A 21,838-nucleotide genomic window follows, 5' to 3' on the forward strand; every position below is an offset into this window, starting at 1 on the left:
TGTCTAGGCTATAACATCTACAGAGATGATATCAACACCTGTCAGTGTCTAGGCTATAACATCTACAGAGATGATATCAACACCTGTCAGTGTCTAGGCTATAACATCTACAGAGATGACATCAACACCTGTCAGTGTCTAGGCTATAACATCTACAGAGATGATATCAACACCTGTCAGTGTCTAGGCTATAACATCTACAGAGATGACATCAACACCAGAGATGTCAGTGTCTAGGCTATAACATCTACAGAGATGATATCAACACCTGTCAGTGTCTAGGCTATAACATCTACAGAGATGACATCAACACCTGTCATCTAGGCTATAACATCAACACCTGTCAGTGTCTAGGCTATAACATCTACAGAGATGATATCAACACCTGTCAGTGTAGGCTATAACATCTACAGAGATGATATCAACACCTGTCAGTGTCTAGGCTATAACATCTACAGAGATGATATCAACACCTGTCAGTGTCTAGGCTATAACATCTACAGAGATGATATCAACACCTGTCAAGGCTATAACATCTACAGAGAACATCTACAGAGATGATATCAACACCTGTCAGTGTCTAGGCTATAACATCTACAGAGATGATATCAACACCTGTCAGTGTCTAGGCTATAACATCTACAGAGAACATCTACAGAGATGATATCAACACCTGTCAGTGTCTAGGCTATAACATCTACAGAGATGATATCAACACCTGTCAGTGTCAGGCTATAACATCTACAGAGATGATATCAACACCTGTCAGTGTCTAGGCTATAACATCTACAGAGATGACATCAACACCTGTCAGTGTCTAGGCTATAACATCTACAGAGATGATATCTCAGACACCTGTCAGTGTCTAGGTCAGTGTCTAGGCTATAACATCTACAGAGATGATATCAACACCAGAGATGATATGTCAGTGTCTAGGCTATAACATCTACAGAGATGATATCAACACCTGTCAGTAGGCTATAACATCTACAGAGATGATATCAACACCTGTCAGTATAACTATAACATCTACAGAGATGATATCAACACCTGTCAGTGTCTAGGCTATAACATCTCAGTGATATCTAGGCTATAACATCTACAGAGATGATATCAACACCTGTCAGTGAGGCTATAACATCTACAGAGATGATATCAACACCTGTCAGTGTCTAGGCTATAACATCTACAGAGATGATATCACACCTGTCAGTGGCTATAACATCTACAGAGATGATATCAACACCTGTCATAACATCTACAGAGATGATATCAACACCTGTCAATGTGTAGACTATAACATCTACAGAGATGATATCAACACCTGTCAATGTGTAGACTACAGCATCTACAGAGATGATATCAGCACCTGTCAATGTGTAGACTACAACACCTACAGAGATGATATCAGCACCTGTCAATGTGTAGACTACAACACCTACAGAGATGATATCAGCACCTGTCAATGTGTAGGCTATAACATCTACAGAGTAGTATGGAGCAATTAAGCAACATTTAGGTCACTAATATATGCCATTTAGCAGACACTGTTATCCAAATCAACTTAGTCATGCATACATACATTTTACATATGGCAGGCCACAGCAGGAATCAAACCCACAACCCTTGGTGTTGCAAGCACCATGCTCTACCAACTGAGCTACACAGGACCACAGGATATTGGGAAAAGAAAGGGAATATCTAGGCAGTTATACAACTGAATGTTTTCAACTGAAACATTTCTTCCACATTTAACCCAACCCTTCTGAATCAGAGAGGTGCAGAGGGCTGCCTTAATCGACAGCTTCGGCACCCAGGGAACAGTGGATTAACTGCCTTGCTCAGGGGCAGAATGACAGATTTTTACCTTGTCAGCTCGGGGATTTGATCCAGAAACCTTTTTGGTTGCTGGCCCAACGCTCCTACCCGCCAGTCTATGCATGTATCAATGTACCTACATTCATTAAACTCTATCTAGATATATAATGTCATATTCATTATGTGCTTAGGCTATAAATGTGTTAGGAATAATGTAAACATGTTACCTTTATGAAGACAAATGTAGAGTATGCAGGAATTGAAACAGTCAGTTCATGAAACCCTTAAACAGTGGATTTTATTTGGGTACATTTGCTCAATAACATAAGTACAGGTGATAAAAAGGGGTTCCTTGTTCATAAACCACAAATCAACAGAAGAATACAAATAAAAACACATTCTGAAAAGTTAAAATCACCAAATATATGAACAATTATAACCTGTGATATTTCCCAGACATACACCACAAAAACATACATTGGTGATTATTACAATAATCCTCCAGCATTTCCGAAATACCAAATAATGTTCAAAATCGACATCGACTTGAGTGTGCTTCATCGCTAAAGACTCTTCATTTTACTCCCATTGAGGAGTCATTTGTTTGTACAGTGAACATCTCTCTCCTTGATAACCTCAATGTGGTCTGCTAATCTATACAGACAAGATGTAGGTTGCTTCCATCATCAAAGCAATGTTCCATTTTGACTGATATAGGCCTATAGGGTGTGTGTGTGTGTGTGCGTGTGTGCGTGTGCGTGTGCGTGCGTGCGTGTGCGTGTGCGTGCGTGCGTGCGTGCGTGCGTGCGTGTGTGTGCGTGTGTTGGTATAAGTAAAGACAACAGAAAATATATAGGGACTGTGTACTTGATATGGCCCTATGAACATTTCATCAGTAGAATGAATCATCATTCATCAAGTCAGCTATTCTTCCACAGTTCTCTTTGCTCTCTATAAATTATACAGATTTATTATAATCATTTGATGGGTGCTTATATTTGTCATATTTCACACCAATACAAGCGTGTATTAATATGCATGTGTGAAATGAAAATGTGTTTTTAGTATTTACCACTCTCCCTGAGAAACTCAGAGAGTGGTATCACGGCCAGATTTTGAAAATAGATCCAAAACATGTTCTTGGTGATTAGGTATCCTAATATGATCACAGGTTGTGCTCCTACTTCAAATGTAACATTATGTGGAGAAAAATAGGCTTTATATTCATCAGTATGAAAAAGGACCCATCATCATTATGTCTGCATGGTGTTGCTTCAGGCCAATCTGATTGCAGGGTTTCAATTTGATTACGTTCTGAGCTCTCAATTAATCAAGCTTAATTAATTGAGCTCTTAATTGGGATTGAGTGGTCAATTTAAGATTAGCTCTTTGTTTTAATTCATCACCACACGACCGTGATGCTTTTAGTCAAGTTCGCAACTGATTCATCTTAATTAAAGTTAACTACAAACAAATATTCTTAATTGATAACTAATTTGCATTCGAGAATGATCTCGAACACTCTATACATTTCTCCCAACGGTTTTAATCATATAAAACTGTGTTAAAATGGTTTCAGCGTGACTATAGATCTCCTCTTCAAACTGTTTTACCAATGACTCATTCCAAGCACGAGAATGTGGCAAACATAGAAATATAATTCCTAGAAGAGAAAATGGCATTCTATTTTTATGGTGGCAAATGGATGGATTGGTTAGTCACAGATGAGCTGAGGGACCAGAGAGAGCCTCTGACCGTTTGAATCCAGCCAGCACACCCACACTGCTCTCAGATCTGTCAGGGCTCATCAGCCAGGGCTCATCAGCCAGGGCCCAGAGGGAAGCCCATGTAATTCTAGGCTGGGAGACTCATCCTCAAACCTCATAATCTGTCACTCAAACATACACACACACCCACACATAGACATACATAAGGTACCCACACATGCGCAGATGCATGCATGTGCACACATATACACTATGGCTCTGTGAAGGCTTTCAGCTGTCATTTAGCTCAAGCTACTGAGAAAAACAACAACATTGTATTAACAGAGCAGAGTAGAACACAAAGAGAGGGGAAGAACCTCAGATGGCGAGGGAATGGGTGGATAGAGTGTGTGCTCAGACAGAGCAGATAAACAGATTAGACACGTAGTGTATGTAGATGAGTCACCATTGAGGAGGAAGAGATGTGGCTGCTGTTCTCTAAAAGGGTTCTTTGGCTGTTCCCATAGAAGAATAACCATTTTTGGTTCCAGGTAGAACCCATTCCACAGAGGGTTCTACATGGAACCCAAAAGGATTCTACCTGGAACCAAAAAAGGGTTATCTTATGTTGACAGACAAAGAACCCTTTTTGCTAAGAGTGTAGACTAGGCCCAGAGTTGTTACTGGTCAGGTTACATGGCCAAGAAAAGCTTCCTGTCTCTGGTTGACTGAACTTAATCCTTAAGAGTCTAAGCCCATATTTAACCTTTTTTGGGGCGCACTAAACGTTTACCTGGTACCGGGCTACCCATCAGATGCGTCTTGTGAGGATCATAGAGTAAGTCAGCCGACATGTTTATGAGATTCTCACCTTTCTGTGTTCGTGAGAGTCTCACCTTTCCATAGAGGGGTCATGTTAGTGTGTAGCCAAAACTGTTTGGACGCTACAGACAGAAGTTAGCAGATTGGCTGTAATGACTTCTGAGGAGTCCCATGACAATTTTGTGGATCGTAGAGAACACAAAACGGAGAACACCATCGTGAGAGTCTCATCTTTCCATAGAGTGGTCATATAGAGCACTACAGTATGAGTCATAATACCCATAAAACCTAGCAGTCAAACAAGGAAATGGTTGTAATTGTTTATCCACCATTCATTTTTCCCCATAGGAGATTTTATAAAAACTTAAAATAAGGGCTGTTTTGTATACCATCTCTACCTGTACATGACCATTTGATCATTTATCACTCCAGTGTTAATCTGCAAAATTGTAATTATTCGCCTACCTCCTCATGCCTTTTGGACACAATGTATATAGACTCCCCTTTTTTTTCTACTGTGTTATTGACTTGTTAATTGTTTACTCCATGTGTAACTCTGTGTTGTCTGTTCACACTGCTATGCTTTATCTTGGCCAGGTCGCAGTTGCAAATGAGAACTTGTTCTCAACTAGCCTACCTGGTTAAATAAAGGTGAAATAAAAAATAGGCTTACCCTGGCGTGACATTTTGATAACCGTGTAAATCTCTCTAGGACAAGGTGACTTTTATCAATATATTCACCTGTATCCCCCCCCACCCCCACAAAAATTAAAGGCTAATCAGCTGCTAATATGGTGGTCAAATAACTAAAAATGCCTTGGTGATCTGGACAAAACTGCCAAATCAAGGAAAAGGTAAGAATCTCTGGATTAACTATCTAATGTTAGATAAATTTAGTAATGAATAAATTGGTTACATTTCTTTGACTGTATACCGGTTAGCAACGGTGTCAGCTAAAGATGACGTGCAGGAGCTTGCAGGGATTTGTAGTCTTGTATGGTGTCTACTTTGATGCTAATTAGCATTTTCGAATCTGAGAGTAAATATATTGATAAAAGTCATCTTGTCCGAGAGAGATTTACACTGTTATCAAAACGTCACGCCAGGGTAAGCCTACACCAAACCCAGCCCTTATTTTAAGTGTATCTAACATTCCCTATAGGAAAAATAAATGTTGGAAAAATGATTTAGAACCATTTCCTTGTTTGACCGCTAGGTTTTATGGGAATTATGACACCTCCACTGTGGGACTCTATTAGTTTGGAGGCCAAACGGTTTGGACAATACAGACATTTTCGTGAGAAGACCGGGATGTGTCATTGTCTGACAAACACTGCTGTAGCTCGGCCAACTTCCACCGCAAATGCTCCATTTTAAACAGACAGATTTTGATGGGGATTTGTTTATTATGCTAATTACATTTCCACAGGGGCACGGGCATAGACTCTAGGGGGTCAATCTAGCTGGTAAATGAATTTCAATGGCAAAATGGCAGACTTCACCTAATACCCAAACAAGAACCAGCTCTCTTTAGCCAAACAACCAGATTTGGGACATTCCTCATTATAAAATGGCCCAAATGGCACGCTATTCACTATATACCAATAGATCAGGGAAGAAGGTGCCATTTGATAGGGAATAGGGTGCCACTTGATAGGGAATAGGATGCCATTTGATAGGGAATAGGGTGCCATTTGATAGGGAATAGGGTGCCATTTGATAGGAAATAGGGTGCCATTTGATAGGGAATAGGGTGCCATTTGATAGGGAATAGGGTGCCATTTGATAGGGAATAGGGTGCCATTTGATAGGGAATAGGGTGCCATTTGATAGGGAATAGGGTGCCATTTTGATAGGATGGGAATAGGGTGCCATTTGATAGGAATAAATAGGGTGCCATTGGGATGGAAACCTAAATGCCATTTGATCTGGAATAGGGTGCCATTTGAAGGGTGCCTGTTGTTATGCCAAGGGAATAGCCATTTGATGTTTTGCAGGTGTTACTAAAGACACTTTCATGGTTTAACTTCATTTTAAAATACAAATTTCTTTCTCTCAGAACAGGTGCAAACTTTGGACTGGTGGAAGTGATTGGTAAATGTGGCCCTTTATTTTATTTTATTAATTGATAGTATGGATCACATCTCAGACATTGATTAGTTTCAAGATGGTTGACAGACAAGATGCTGTAATTAGATGGAAGAGGAGCCTTGACTATTACACCTGTAGAGCTCATGTCTTTATTTGCATAGTTGGTGCCATTTTATTCTATACAGTCAGATGATGTTAGTGACGAGTGTCTCGCTAATAACTTACCCAAACAGTGAATGTGCACTTCCATATAATCAGATGATGTTAGTGACTAGTGTCTCGCTAATAACTTACCCAAACAGTGAATGTGCACTTCCATATAATCAGATGATGTTAGTGACTAGTGTCTCGCTAATAACTTACCCAAACAGTGAATGTGCACTTCCATATAATCAGATGATGTTAGTGACTAGTGTCTCGCTAATAACTTACCCAAACAGTGAATGTGCACTTCCATATAATCAGATGATGTTAGTGACGAGTGTCTCGCTAATAACTTACCCAAACAGTGAATGTGCACTTCCATATAATCAGATGATGTTAGTGACGAGTGTCTCGCTAATAACTTACCCAAACAGTGAATGTGCACTTCCATATAATCAGATGATGTTAGTGACTAGTGTCTCGCTAATAACTTACCCAAACAGTGAATGTGCACTTCCATATAATCAGATGATCATTTTGCCGTGGATACATCATTCCTTTTTGTACTGTAAATCATTAGTGTTTGTAAATGATGGAAGGAACATTTTAATCAGTTGCATTATGTAAATCTTTGTCTATTCTTGGCTGGACACTGAGCACACAGACTTCTGAACAAAACCCACATTTAACAGAAACATGAATGCAGTATGAACACGAATGAAAAGTCACTCATAGGTTTGACTATACACCACAGTGAATTGGCTCTTCATATAATCAGATGATGTTAGTGACTAGTGTCATTGCTATAACTTACCCAAACAGTGACTTCCACACAATCAGAATGTTAGTGACTAGTTCCCCCTTCCAAACAGTGACCATGGCACTTCCATATAATCAGATGATGTTAGTGACTAGTGTCTCGGATCTAATAACTTACCCAAACAGTGAATGTGCACTTCCATATAATCAGATGATGTTAGTGACCAGTGTCTCGCTAATAACTTACCCAAACAGTGAATGTGCACTTCCATATAATCAGATGATGTTAGTGACTAGTGTCTGGCTAATAACTTACTCAACTAACATCAAGGTGAACTGGTGATGCCCGTTCCTATAGGTTCATGATCTACAACATCCGCTAATAACTTACCCAAACAGTGAATGTGCACTTCCATATAATCAGATGATGTTAGTGACTAGTGTCTGCTAATAACTGTTGGCTGGGCCAAACAGTGCCTGTGCCATTAAATATAACTCATGATGTTAGTGACTAGTGTCTGCTAATAACTTACCCAAACAGTGAATGTGCACTTCCATATAATCAGATGATGTTAGTGACTCCAGTGTCTCGCTAATAACTTACCCAAACAGTGAATGTGCACTTCCATATAATCAGATGATGTTAGTGACTAGTGTCTCAGGCTCTAATAGGCCCTTACCCAAACAGTGAATGTGCACTTCCATATAATCAGATGATCTGGTGACTAGTGTCTCGCTAATAACTTACCAAACAGTGAATGTGCACTTCCATATAATCAAAATGTTAGTGACTCTGTCTCCCTAATGGTGGAACAAACCCCCCACGACGCCAGGACAGCGGAGTCATCACCACCTTCCGGAGACACCTGAAACTCCATCTTTAAGGAATACCTAGGATAGGATCAAAGTTTCCTTACTGTAAATCATTAGTGTTTGTAAATGATGGAAGGAACATTTTAATCAGTTGCATTATGTAAATCTTTGTCTATTCTTGGCTGGACACTGAGCACACAGACTTCTGAACAAAACCCACATTTAACAGAAACATGAATGCAGTATGAACACGAATGAAAAGTCACTCATAGGTTTGACTGTAAAACTTAACTGGAGATGAAGTCAATTCAAAGGTGAATATGGCAAACACTGTTAAAGTCTTGAAAAAGAAACAACTTGAATCAATAGTCGCGGGGTTGGGAAGGTACTGTACGTTTTGTTCTTCACTAACTTCACTGGTGCTCATTTCCAGATGAACAATAAGCACATTGCAGGCTGACTGAAAACATATTGCCCTTCAACTGATGCATCTTGGTTGCCTCTGTCTTCTACATAGGTTTGTGTTGACAAAAGTGCAATGTCTTAAAACGCTCACATGAGAAGGCCATTTGGAGATGGCACATTCCATACTATTCCAGAAGAAACTGAAAAATATATAACTGAACCCCCCCCACACAAATTAAATGATTTTGTGGTAAAATAAATAAATAATAAATAGGTCCTCTGGATTATTTGAAACAGGGAGGTTTTCTCCTACTGAACATCGCCCTGGTTTTTGTCATTGCCTTTTATCAGAGACCAGTGTGATTGGCTACTCCTTACCAGTCAATTATTATAAATATATTATTATTATTATTATTAACATGTTGAAACAGAGTAAACATTATACAGTATGTAGAGTGATTGTGTCAGACTCAAACACAGCCGTCTTTTTTCTCTTTTTATTCAGTGAAAGATAAATAATTTGCATTGATCACAAGCTTTATGCCTAGCCGCCTGATCAAGACAATACCATTTCTAGGGAACTCATCGCCATGGTTTGGAAAACATAATAGTAGTAGTTTGAATAAGAAAAAAATATGAGGTAAGAAGTTATTTTTTTATACATTTGTGGTGCCTCTTCTGCTATTAGCTATACCCTTGAATGCACAGTGCTTCCTAAAACAGAAATTCTGATCATGGCACAACAACAAATCAAACTAGGAACCAGAAAGGGCTTCTTCATTATCCATATTATACAGACCAACATAAAGAAAAGCTGAGCAGGAATGGAAATGGACAACAAATACTTCACCATGACTTGGAGATTGAGCCCGAAACACGTGTGTGTGTTTGCGTGCGAGTCTTTTGTGCATCTATTAGTGTGTGTGCGCGTGTGTGTTTCACAGGCATCGGGCACAGCACAGTAGTGAGGCACAGCCCCACACAACGACCTGACCTGCAGTCCCTGATGCCTTTTATTACTATTTTACAAAGCAAAAACAAAACATCCCTCCTGCCTGATCCCATCCATGTTTCATAATAATCCAGCTGCTCTCAGTCTTCATTCCCTTTTTCCTTTCCTATAGAGCAGCTGGAAGGTGCTTGACTTACTGTGTGGTGCCTGGTTAATTAAGGAACCTTGATCGTCAGGGCCTGGGGTCCTACCCTCCCCTCTCTGGAACAGCGCACCTGTCTAAATTCCATGGATTATATGGGTCATGGTGCTGGGGTTAAGGTTAGGGTGAAGATGGAAAGGCCAATGTAGCAGTCCACCCTCCCTCTTCCAAAGGGGACTTGCTCATACCCAGCAAGCTAAAATGTAATCTCAACCAACCTTCCCCCTCTACTCCAAATAACCTCCTCCCTAGTTACTGCCTAACCATGGCTGAAGTGACTCTTGTCCCAGACCACACATGGGGAGGCAGAGAGACAATGACCCCACCAGAAGCCTCTTAATATACCTTTACAGCTCCTCCAGAGGTTCGTTGGCCCAAACTTCACCTCAGTGAAAAAGGGGGAGAGGAGAAAGCAACAACCCCAAAAAACACTAAATGGAAGAAACTAAAACAACTGAAATAGTGTAAGAAGCCAAAAATAGCAACAGGAACAGTTGAGATGACAACGGTTTGTTTTCTCGCTGGGCAGGAAGGGTGAAGTGGAGATCCTCCGAAAGGTGTGACGTCATAGTTACTGTCGCCGTGGCAACGGCAGGGGAAAGGACGGCGGTTGTTCCAACCCCCCCCCACTCCTCTTCACCCCCCCATGGAGTGGACGTGTGTCTCCCACATCGCTCTCCAAAGTGCAACAACAACAATGTAAAAATAACATGTTTTAAATAAGCAAAGGCAGAGAGGGAAAAAAAAGCCTGAGTCAGTTCGACAGCGTCCATATTCGTCCATGTCTATTCATCTCAGTTAGTTTGTTATTCCGCGTTAACCGGCCCAGCTGCATATCGTCACACCGTCCGTCAGAGACATCCCATCCCTGCTTCCTGGCCAGTGTTTTTCTTTTTAGTCGTCCATTTTTCTTTTCCTCCGTTTTATTGATCTCCTTTGTATGTTTTTCCTCAGCCCCAGCTTAAAGTCCAGGTGGCAGAGTGGTAGCCGCAGTCAGCCGGGCAGGCACACCTTGCCTGCGAACAGCAGTCCCACTATGGTGAAGAAGATGGAGAGGACAAAGAGGACGTAGGAGGAGCCCACCACCGTGTTGTTGGGCAGCTTGTATGGCTGACCACCCACCTCGTTGATGTAGAAGCCGATGGGGAAGATGAGCGCCGCCATACAGAACAGGATCACTGAGGGGGAGAGAGAGAGATAATGTTAGACATGTTGGAATGACTATTTCCTGTGGTGTTTGCTACACTGGAGACAGCTCCGCTTTCAATTAGGATGAAACCTGGGATGGACTGGATGCTTGTCAACCAAATCTCCCTCTGGTATAATAAAGATTGACTTGATTTGTTAATTGATGAATTTAATGACTGAATCATCACTCGTCCTCAGTAGGCCTACATACTACCTACCGCACAAGGTCACACACACCATCACGCCTCAACCCTTTTACATAAATAGACCTTAGTTGTGAAGGAGACACACTCCAGTCTCACCACCGTGAATGTACCAAGGCCACGAACACACAACCAGACCATGCAGGCTTTTACAAGAGCTCCAAAAACAACAGGCAGACGGGACGCTCTTCGGCATAGGGTAATGGGGCCTTTCAGTGGGCTTCCAAGCAGATCAATGATCAGAGGGAGAGAGAGAGATAGAGAGGGAGGAATGGAGAGAGGAGAGAGAGAAAGTGTGTGTGTGGACAAGTTTAACTATACTACTGGGGACCAGAAGTCCCCACAAGAATAGTAATCCCAAGAAAAACTGAACAACTGCGGAGAGTCGCCACAAGGTAAAATTCAAATTTAGGGGGTTTAGGGTTTAGAATTAGTGTTAGGGAAAATAGGACTTTGAATGGGACTGAATTGTGTGTCCTCACAAGGTTAGTTACACAAGACTGTGTGTGTGTGAGAGAGGGAGTAGGAGAGAGAGAGTAGGAGAGAGAGAGTAGGAGAGAGAGAGTAGGAGAGAGAGAGTAGGAGAGAGAGTAGGAGAGAGAGAGTAGGAGAGAGAAAAGTGAGTTGGCGTTGTAACAAACTGAGGCAATTTTATAATCCACTCAGCAAGAGGGAGCCGAGACCAGGGAGCATCTGTCTCTCTTCAGACAGTCAGGGCAGCGGGTAGAGAGGGACTCAGGACCAGATCAAGAGACACAAACACCAACTGAACACCCACACGTACGTACAACATAGATTACTAATCTGAAACGGCAAAGCCAAGGACTTACACATACTCTTTAAAATATTACTTTAAAAGCTAATTCGATATACTGTAACTTAATCACTTAGGCTAACGCTAATTCAGTGGACATGCGGTGTTCTGCAGTGAAATAACTTTTGCTCTCCTCTATGGTAGAGTATCCGTGTTCTCTCCCTATCAGCAGCAATAGAAGGGCCACCCCATCACAAACACTGTCACATCATGACGGGGCCGTTTGAGACATACCAGGAGCTATAGGAGAGAGACTGCAGACATGTTCCCCAGGCATTCTACTCTGTGTCGAAAAAAGCAACAAATATTATTAGATTAAAAAAAAACAAGTAAAAATAAATAAATATATACAGTACCAGTCAAAAGTTTGGACACCTACTCATTCAAGGGTTTTTCTTTATTTTATTTTTTACTATTTTCTACATTGTAGAATAATAGTGAAGACATCAAATCTGTGAAATAACACATATGGAATCATGTAGTAACCAAAAAAGTGTTAATGAAATCAAAATATTTAAGATTGCCACGTTGTATACATGATTGGAGACAGGCGCAGGAATACGTAATAGGGGGTTTTAATACTCCACCCAAAAATACAATTCCATGAAAAGGCACGGGGAAGAAGCCCAAATCAAAACACGTATACAAAAACACAGGGATGTAACCCAAACAAAAGAGTGAGGTTAAACCTCTAATAAATACACAGGACGAGACCCGTAATAACAAGTGCACAATACACGCAGCACGAAGGTCGAAACAACAAAGCACAGGTACTCACATGACCGACGGACATGGGAACAGTAACCGACCAAGACAATGGTGAACAGAGGGCACACATATACAATTACTAATCAGGGGGAATGGGAACCAGGTGTCCATAATGAGACAGTTTAGTGACGCCTAGAGGACAGTGACATAGACTTCCGGAACTGGTGCACGGAATGAGCAGCAGTACCGGGGGGATCCGTGACAAAGATTTTAGATTCTTCGAAGTTGCCACCCTTTGCCTTGATGACAGCTTTGCAGCTTTTGCATTCTCTCAACCAGCTTCACCTGGAATGCTTTTCCAACAGTCTTGAAGGAGTTCCCAAATATGTTGGCTGCTTTTCCTTCACTTTGCGGTCAAACTCATCCCGAACAATCTCAATTGGGTTGAGGTCGGGTGATTGTGGATGCTTTCCTTCTTGGTCAAATAGCCCTTACACACCCTGGAGGTGTGTTGGGTCATTGTACTGTTAAAAACAAATGATAGTCCCACTAAGCGCAAACCAGATGGGATGGCATAACGTTGTAGAATGCTGTGGTAGCCATGCTGCTTAAGTGTACCTCGAATTATAAATAAATCACTGACAGTGTCACCAGCAAAGCACCCCCACACCATCACACCTCCTCCATGCTTCACGGTGGGAGCCACACAAAGACACAGCGATTGGAACCAAAAATCTCAAATGTGGACTCATCAGACCAAAGGACAGATTTCCACCGGTCTAATGTCCATTGCTCGTGTTTCTTGGCCCAAACACGTTTCTTCTTCTTATTGGTGTCCATTAGTAGTGGTTTCTTTGCAGCAATTCGACAATGAAGACCTGATTCACTCAGTCTCCTCTGAACATGGATGTTGAGATGTGTCTGTTACTTGAACTCTGTGAAGCATTTATTTGGGCTACAATCTGAGGTGCAGTTAAATCTAACGAACGTATCCTCTGAAACAGAGGTAACTCCTTTCCTGTGGCCGTCCTCATCAGTTTCATCATAGCGCTTGATGGTTTTTGCGACTGCACTTGAAGAAACTTTCAAAGTTCTTTAAATTTCCCGGATTGACTGATCTTCATGTTTCTCTTTGGTTATTTGAGCTGTTCTTGCCATAATATGGACTTGGTCTTTTACCAAATAGGGCTCTGTGTACCATGCCTACCTTGTCACAACACAACGGATTGGCTCAAATGCATTAAGAAAGAAAGAAATTCCACAAATGAACCTTTTACAAGGCACACCTGTTAATTGAAATGCATTCCAGGTGACTACTTCATGAAGCTGGTTGAGAAAATGCCAAGAGTGTGCAAGGCTGTCATCAAGGCAAAGGGTGGCTATTTTGAAGAATCTCAAAAAATATATATTTACATTTGTTTAACACTTTTTGGGTTACTACATGATTCCATATGCGTTATTTCATAGTTTTGATGTCTTCGCTATTATTCTATAATGTAGAAAATAGTACAAATCCAGAAAAATTCTTGAATGAGTAGGTGTGTCCAAACCTTTGCCACATTTGTCTCCCCAATTTCGTGATTACGATCTTGTCTCATCCCTGCAACTCCCCAACGGGCTCGGGAGAGTCACACGTCCTTCTAAACATGACCTGCCAATTGCGCTCCTTAACACCCACTCGCTTAACCAATGTGCCGCACCAATGTTTCGGAGGAAACACCGTTCGACTGACGAAGTCAGCCTGCAGGCGCCCAGCCCGCCACAAGAAGTCGCTAGAGCGCGATGAGCCAAGTAAAGCCCCCCTGGCCAAACCCTCCCCAAACCTGGACGATGCTGGGCCAATTGTGTCCCTATGGGACTCCCGGTCACAGCCGGTTGTGACACAGCCTGGGATTCGAACCAAAGGCTGTAGTGACACCGCAAAACACTACAATGCAGTGCATTTGACCACTGCACCACTCGGGAGGCCATAAATATATATTTCTGAAGAGACAAGCACTTGGCGTCCATTTCAAGACACCAATTAGTGTGTTAGACTTCCTGCTCAGAGAAGTGATATAACAGTGTAATAAGTCACTGCTCTGGCACCCCACAAAGTGGAGTGACACACCAGTCCTGATGGGGCACAATACAGTGTGTGTTCAGTGTGTATGTGTAAGCAGTGACTGGGCACAGGGACAAGGTCAGGAGTAAAATCATTATGGTAGTTATTGGTCTTAATCCAAGTGATTAGCCTCTTGGTAGGACCAGTTAATTTAAAAAGTCATTCTTAATTAGCATCATGAATCTCCTCATGTTTGGTTTTATTTTGGGGCTTTCAGAATATTTATTTGAAGATATTGCAGCCTCCCCAGCTACCAAATGTTAGTTCCCAGGACGATCTACCAAAACACTCTAATGTCAGTGGGGGACAAAATCTAACAATTGTAAAAGATTATGGAAAAATAAAACACTATTATATCTTGATTAGATAAGTATTCAACCACCTTAATCAATACATATTATAATCAACTTTAGCAGCGATTACAGCTGTGAGTCTTTCTGGGTAAGTATCTAAGAGATTATCACATGGATTGAGCAACATTTGCCCAAAATTCATCAAGCTCTGTCAAATTGGTTGTTGATCATTGCTAGACAACCATTTTCAGGTCTTGCCATAGATTTTCAAGCAGATAAGTCAAAACTGTAACTCGGCCACTCAGGAACATTCACTGTCTCATTGGTAAGTAACTCCAGTGGAGATTTGGCCTTGTGTTTTAGGTTATTGTCCTGCTGAATGTTGAATTAATCTCCCAGTGTCTGGTGGAAAGCAAACTGAACCAGGTTTTCTTCTAGGATTGTGCCTGTGCTTAGCTCTCTTTAGTTATTTTTTTTATCCTGAAAAACTCCCCAGTCCTTACAAGCACACCCATAACATGATGCAGCCATGACTATGCTTGAAAATATGGGGAGTAATACTCAGTGAAGTGTTGTTTTGGATTTGCCCCAAACATAACACTTTGTATTTAGGACAAAAAGTGAATTGCTTTGCCACATTTTTTGCAGTTTTACTTTATTACTTTATTACCTTCACTCTGTAAATTAGGTTAGTATTGTGGAGTAACTACAATGTTGTTGATCCATCCTCAGAGTGTGATAGGAGAAAACAAACTGTTTAAAAATCACCATTGCCCTCACGGTGAAATCCCTGAGTGGTTTCCCTCCTCTCCGGCAACATAGTTAGGAAGTACGCCTGTATCTTAGTAGTGGCTGGGTGTGTTGATACACCATCCAAAGTGTATTTAATAACTTCACCATACTCAAAGGGATATTCAATGTCTGCTTTTTTTATTTATTTTTAACCAATCTACCAATAGATGCCCTTCTTTGCGAGGCCTTGGAAAATCACACTGGTTGAATCTGTGTTAGAAATGCACTGCTTGTCCAGAGGTACAGAGATGAGGGAGTCATTCAAAAACCATGTTAAACACTATTATTGCACACAGAGTGAGTCCATGCAACTTATTATGTGACTTGTTAAGCAAATGTTTACTACTGAACTTCGTAAGGCTTGCCATAACAAAAGGGGTTGAATACTTACTGACTCAAGACATTTCAGATGTCTTTAAAAAAAAAAAATCATGATTTAAAAAAAGAAGAGAACTCTAATTTGACATTATGAGGTACAAAAAAAAAGTGACAACAAAAATCTCCATTTAATCCATTTTAAAGTCAGGCAGTAATACAACAAAATCGGTGAAATGTCAAAGGGTGTGAATCATTTCTGAAGGCCCTGTATGTCAAATAACCAAAGGAGAACGTTTAGGGAAGTGTTAGCTGGGTCTTGTCTAGAAGTGCAACTGTTAGGGAAGTGTTAGCTGGGTCTTGTCTAGAAGTGCAACTGTTAGGGAAGCGTTAGCTGGGTCTTGTCTAGAAGTGCAACTGTTAGGGAAGTGTTAGCTGGGTCTTGTCTAGAAGTGCAACTGTTAGGGAAGTGTTAGCTGGGTCTTGTCTAGAAGTGCAACTGTTAGGGAAGTGTTAGCTGGGTCTTGTCTAGAAGTGCAACTGTTAGGGAAGTGTTAGCTGGGTCTTGTCTAGAAGTGCAACTGTTAGGGAAGTGTTAGCTGGGTCTTGTCTAGAAGTGCAACTGTTAGGGAAGCGTTAGCTGGGTCTTGTCTAGAAGTGCAACTGTTAGGGAAGTGTTAGCTGGGTCTTGTCTAGAAGTGCAACTGTTAGGGAAGTGTTAGCTGGGTCTTGTCTAGAAGTGCAACTGTTAGGGAAGCGTTAGCTGGGTCTTGTCTAGAAGTGCAACTGTTAGGGAAGTGTTAGCTGGGTCTTGTCTAGAAGTGCAAGCTGGGTCTTGTTAGAAGGAACTGTTAGGGAAGCGTTAGCTGGGTCTTGTCTAGAAGTGCAACTGTTAGGGAAGTGTTAGCTGGGTCTTGTCTAGAAGTGCAAGCTGTTAGGGAGCTGGGTCTTGTCTAGAAGTGCAACTGTTAGGGAAGCGTTAGCTGGGTCTTGTCTAGAAGTGCAACTGTTAGGGAAGCGTTAGCTGGGTCTTGTCTAGAAGTGCAACTGTTAGGGAAGTGTTAGCTGGGTCTTGTCTAGAAGTGCAACTGTTAGCTGGGGGAAGCTGTTAGCTGGGTCTTGTCGAGAAGTGCAACTGTTAGGGAAGTGTTAGCTGGGTCTTGTCTAGAAGTGCAACTGTTAGGGAAGCGTTAGCTGGGTCTTGTCTAGAAGTGCAACTGTTAGGGAAGCGTTAGCTGGGTCTTGTCTAGAAGTGCAACTGTTAGGGAAGCGTTAGCTGGGTCTTGTCTAGAAGTGCAACTGTTAGGGAAGCGTTAGCTGGGTCTTGTCGAGAAGTGCAACTGTCAATCGAAAGTCAAACAAGATCATTCTCTGATTCCTGTGAATTACCACTGAACAGACGAACTGGAAACGGACTAAATCAAATCATGTTGCTTTGCCAAACACACAATCAAAGGCTTACAGATGAAGCTGTCTTCCATTCACACTGAGTGCACTAACTAATGCTTCAATCATAGGGCTGATTTTCCAAACGCACATAGATGGAAATCAAAAGAGGCCTGGGGCAATAACTCCTCATATGCTTCCACAACACTACAGCTACACATCATGTCCTCCAGCCCAAACCCACACAGGCTATTTTCCCCCTCAGAAAGGGACTGATTTAGCCTAGCTAAAATGTCTCAGATGATGCAGCTGGCTCTCTATGGCTCTCTCTACACTAGCAGGAAGGCTGGCTGGCTGGCTGAATGTGCCCTGTCTGTGCTGCCAGCTAGCGAGGAGAGTGTTGTCTGGCTAACCCCCCCGGACTGGGCAGACACGGCTAATATTTACGTCTGTCCTCACTGCCGCGGCCATGTGTTTACCCACCGCAAGCCAGAACCTCAGTGTTTTTCAAACTACCTTAGCTGATATGTTACTGATCCTTAGCCTGACAGAATACTGTACCTCACTGTACCTGGGGTGTAGTGTACAGCGAAGTCAGACAGTGGGGTTTGCGAGGACATAGTAGTGTCTGGCGTGTAGTGTACAGGGGACAGAAGGGGGCCTGGCTAGGGCCTAGTGTAAAGACTGTAGTGTACAGGGGACAGAAGGGGGCCTGGCTAGGGCCTAGTGTAAAGACTGTAGTGTACAGGGGACAGAAGGGGGCCTGGCTAGAGCATATTGTAAAGACTGTAGTGTACAGGGGACAGAAGGGGGCCTGGCTAGGGCCTAGTGTAAAGACTGTAGTGTACAGGGGACAGAAGGGGGCCTGGCTAGGGCCTAGTGTAAAGACTGTAGTGTACAGGGGACAGAAGGGGGCCTGGCTAGGGCCTAGTGTACAGACTGTAGTGCACAGGGGACAGAAGGAGGCCTGGCTAGGGCCTAGTGTACAGACTGTAGTGCACAGGGGACAGAAGTGGGCCTGGCTAGGGCCTAGTGTACAGACTGTAGTGCACAGGGGACAGAAGGGGGTCTGGCTAGAGCCTAGTGTAAAAACTGTAGTGTACAGGGGACAGAAGGAGGCCTGTGCTGGCTGTACAAAAGGGTCCTTTCAGGTGGCAGTGGCCCTGGGCCAGCTACGCCTACTGGTAGCTTCCTTTCCCCAGCCAGCAATCATCACCTGTTAGCCCCCTATTAGCTACCCCCCTCTCCCTGCACCTTTCATTCTGTAACAGAGCACCAATCACAGATGCCCCTTATCCCAACCCCCAGCCTCCTCACTCTCTCACATACTCAATCTCTCCCTCACTTTAACTCTACCTCTCTTTTAATCCCCTTTTAGTCTACCACCTCTCCTCACTCTACCTCTCCCTCCCCTCTCCCTCTTTCCTGAAAGGAGAAAGCCCAGCCTGCCCATTACACAGCAGCAGCAACCCTGTGAGGTGCAGTGCTCAGCACTGTCAGGGAAATACTCAAGGCCAAGGCCCTCTTACTTTCTACCCCCTTTAGAACCCTTCTCTCCTCCTCCACCCTTTCCTTCTCGCATAGCTGGCTCTCAGGTTACAAGTGATGCTTTTCTACCTCTCCAGTCTCTCAATCCCACTCTCATTTTCTCTTCATCTCCCTCTCTCTCTTCCTGGTCCAGCGTAGCTCACTGTCATTCTGTAGTCTCCTCTTCACGCATCTCAATCTCTACCCCCTACCTACAAACATTCTGCCGTTCCTTCTCTCTCAATCTCTACCCCCTACCTACAAACATTCTCCCGTTCCTTCTCTCTCAATCTCTACCCCTCCTTCTCAATCTCTACCCCTACCTCAAACATTCTCGTTCCTTCTCTCTCAATCTCCTACCTACAAACATTCTCCCGTTCCTTCTCTCTCAATCTCTATCTCCCCCTACCTACAAACATTCTCCCGTTCCTTCTCTCTCAATCTCTACCCCCTACCTACAAACATTCTCCCGTTCCTTCTCTCTCAATCTCTACCCCCTACCTACAAACATTCTCCCGTTCCTCTCTCTCTCAATCTCTATCTCCCCCTACCTACAAACATTCTCCCGTTCCTTCTCTCTCAATCTCTACCCCTACCTACAAACATTCTCCCGTTCCTTCTCTCTCAATCTCTACCCCCTACCTACAAACATTCTCCCGTTCCTTCTCTCTCAATCTCTACCCCCTACCTACAAACATTCTCCCGTTCCTTCTCTCTCAATCTCTACCCCCTACCTACAAACATTCTCCCGTTCCTTCTCTCTCAATCTCTACCCCCTACCTACAAACATTCTCCCGTTCCTTCTCTCTCAATCTCTACCCCCTACCTACAAACATTCTCCCGTTCCTTCTCTCTCAATCTCTACCCCCTACCTACAAACATTCTCCCGTTCCTTCTCTCTCAATCTCTACCCCCTACCTACAAACATTCTCCCGTTCCTTCTCTCTCAATCTCTACCCCTACCTACAAACCTCTCTCAATCTACCCCTACCTACCCCTACCTACAAACATTCTCCCGTTCCTTCTCTCTCAATCTCTACCCCCTACCTACAAACATTCTCCCGTTCCTTCTCTCTCAATCTCTACCCACTACCTACAAACATTCTCCCGTTCCTTCTCTCTCAATCTCTACCCCCTACCTACAAACATTCTCCCGTTCCTTCTCTCTCAATTTCTTTCTTTCTGGCGGCAGGGAGCCTAGCGGTTAAGAGCGTTGGGACAGTAACCGAAAGGTTGATGGTTCGAATCCTCGAGCCGGCAAGGTGGAAAAATCTGCCGTTCTGCCCTTGAGCGAGGCAGTTAACCCCCGCAACACCACCTGCTCCCCGGGTGCCGATGACATGGACGTCGATTAAGGCAGGCCACCTCACCTCTCCGATTCAGAGGGGTTGGATTAAATACGGAAGACACATTTCGGTTGAATGCATTCAGTTGTGCAACTGACTAGGTTTCCCCTTTCCCTGTTCCTTTAAAATGCATCCCTTTGTCTGAAAGAGCCATCAATGGTAGTCTTCACTGCAGTGGGAGAGAAAGCGATAGAATGTGAAAGCACAAGAGGGAGAGAAAGAGAAAGAGAGATTATCACTGAGAACCTGATACAGCCAACGGAACCCTGGATGATTGTGACTATATCCTCCCTGTTGCCCGGGCAACCTCATCACTAAGCTCAGAGCCATGTGTGATTGTCAAAAAATGACTCAATAAAATCACATGTAGCACGTGACACAGATTTGCAATGAACACATTGACAACGCATCTTTTCAGACGGGTTGGAGGGAAATGGATTATTGGGTGATTCTTGGGTAAATACACCATAGAAATATAATCCTTCTTGTTCACTAAATACGACTAACATATAATGACTGTGATGCACCAATTCAATCAAATGTGTCTGTGTGCTAGTAAAACTCTCTACGTGTGTGAGTGAGTGAGAGAGGGGGGGGGGGCGTCTCTTCTCTTTGCTAAACAACCAATCAGAATATGAACACCTACACAGCCTTACGAAACAGCCCAGCTCAGCAGGGCTGCTGAATGTTGGGTTGGTATTGAGTTAAGAAGTGTCTCCTCTGAATTCCTGCCTAAAAAGAGGGGGATGAGTGTTGAAAGACAAAAAGAAGCGATTGAGTGGTATTCTATGACGCCCACACAGGTACCATAGAATGCACTTCTCAGTCGAAGAGCTGCAGGGAAGGGATGATCTGGAGGTATGGAGGATAGAGAAGACACATACACCATACACATACAGCATACACATACAAGTACGCACACACACACACACACACACCGCCCACACAAAAGACGCAAACATCACACACATTGGTTCCATTGGTTTACCTGAAATCAGCTTCACCACTGAAATTCTGGGCATGAATGCAAAGCTAAACCAATATTTTCATAGCCCCCCTCTCCCTCGCCTCCCCCTTTCCACTTCTCTCCCTCAACTTACTCTCTCTCTACCCCTCCTCTGTGTAGGAGAGGGTATATCTGCTCGTAGACGGATGCACTGGTGTTCAGGGGAGTGTTATTCCAAGGAAATGATGTCATGAAAGAGGGGAGTGAGATTGGAGAGAGGAGTAAGAGAGGAGTGAGAGAGAGACCTCTGTACTTAGGCCTACAGCTTGTTTGGTCAAGCTACTTAACAGGGTGATAGAGAGGGTGCATTTTTCAATTTAGTGGTCAAGTGTAGTATGTCTCTGAGTAACGTCTATCAGTAAAGAGAAGAGACACAGTTGGTTGAGCTTGGCTTTGATTGGTCAATGTACACTCGACCGTCATTAAGGTAGGGTCGTTTCGGTC

General features: G+C 43.0%; 1 protein-coding gene and 1 long non-coding RNA gene across 4 annotated transcripts in view; both read right to left on the bottom strand.

Annotated features, from left to right (window-relative positions):
- Positions 1–9,041: 9,041 nt before the first annotated feature.
- mosmoa (modulator of smoothened a) overlaps positions 9,042–21,838 on the bottom strand; it is a 33,286-nt gene continuing 20,489 nt past the window's right edge. For both annotated transcript variants that reach the window (XM_052510306.1, XM_052510307.1), the window contains one exon: positions 9,042–10,890. In XM_052510306.1, the coding sequence (XP_052366266.1) occupies positions 10,706–10,890 (185 nt within the window). In that variant the 3' untranslated portion in view covers positions 9,042–10,705. The remainder of the gene's footprint in view (positions 10,891–21,838) is intronic.
- On the bottom strand, positions 18,908–21,834 carry LOC127925429 (uncharacterized). 2 transcript variants are annotated; one of them, XR_008120959.1, is made up of 4 exons: positions 20,136–21,834; positions 19,639–19,960; positions 19,452–19,543; positions 18,908–19,300 (listed from the first exon to the last, which is right to left on the bottom strand). It is a non-coding gene; the product is annotated as an uncharacterized LOC127925429 (long non-coding RNA). The 2 variants fall into 2 exon arrangements; XR_008120958.1 differs by having other exon boundaries at positions 20,044–21,834.

Source organism: Oncorhynchus keta, unplaced genomic scaffold, assembly GCF_023373465.1.
Source record: "Oncorhynchus keta strain PuntledgeMale-10-30-2019 unplaced genomic scaffold, Oket_V2 Un_contig_5557_pilon_pilon, whole genome shotgun sequence".
In the NCBI taxonomy this organism is placed as follows: Eukaryota; Metazoa; Chordata; class Actinopteri; order Salmoniformes; family Salmonidae; genus Oncorhynchus; species Oncorhynchus keta.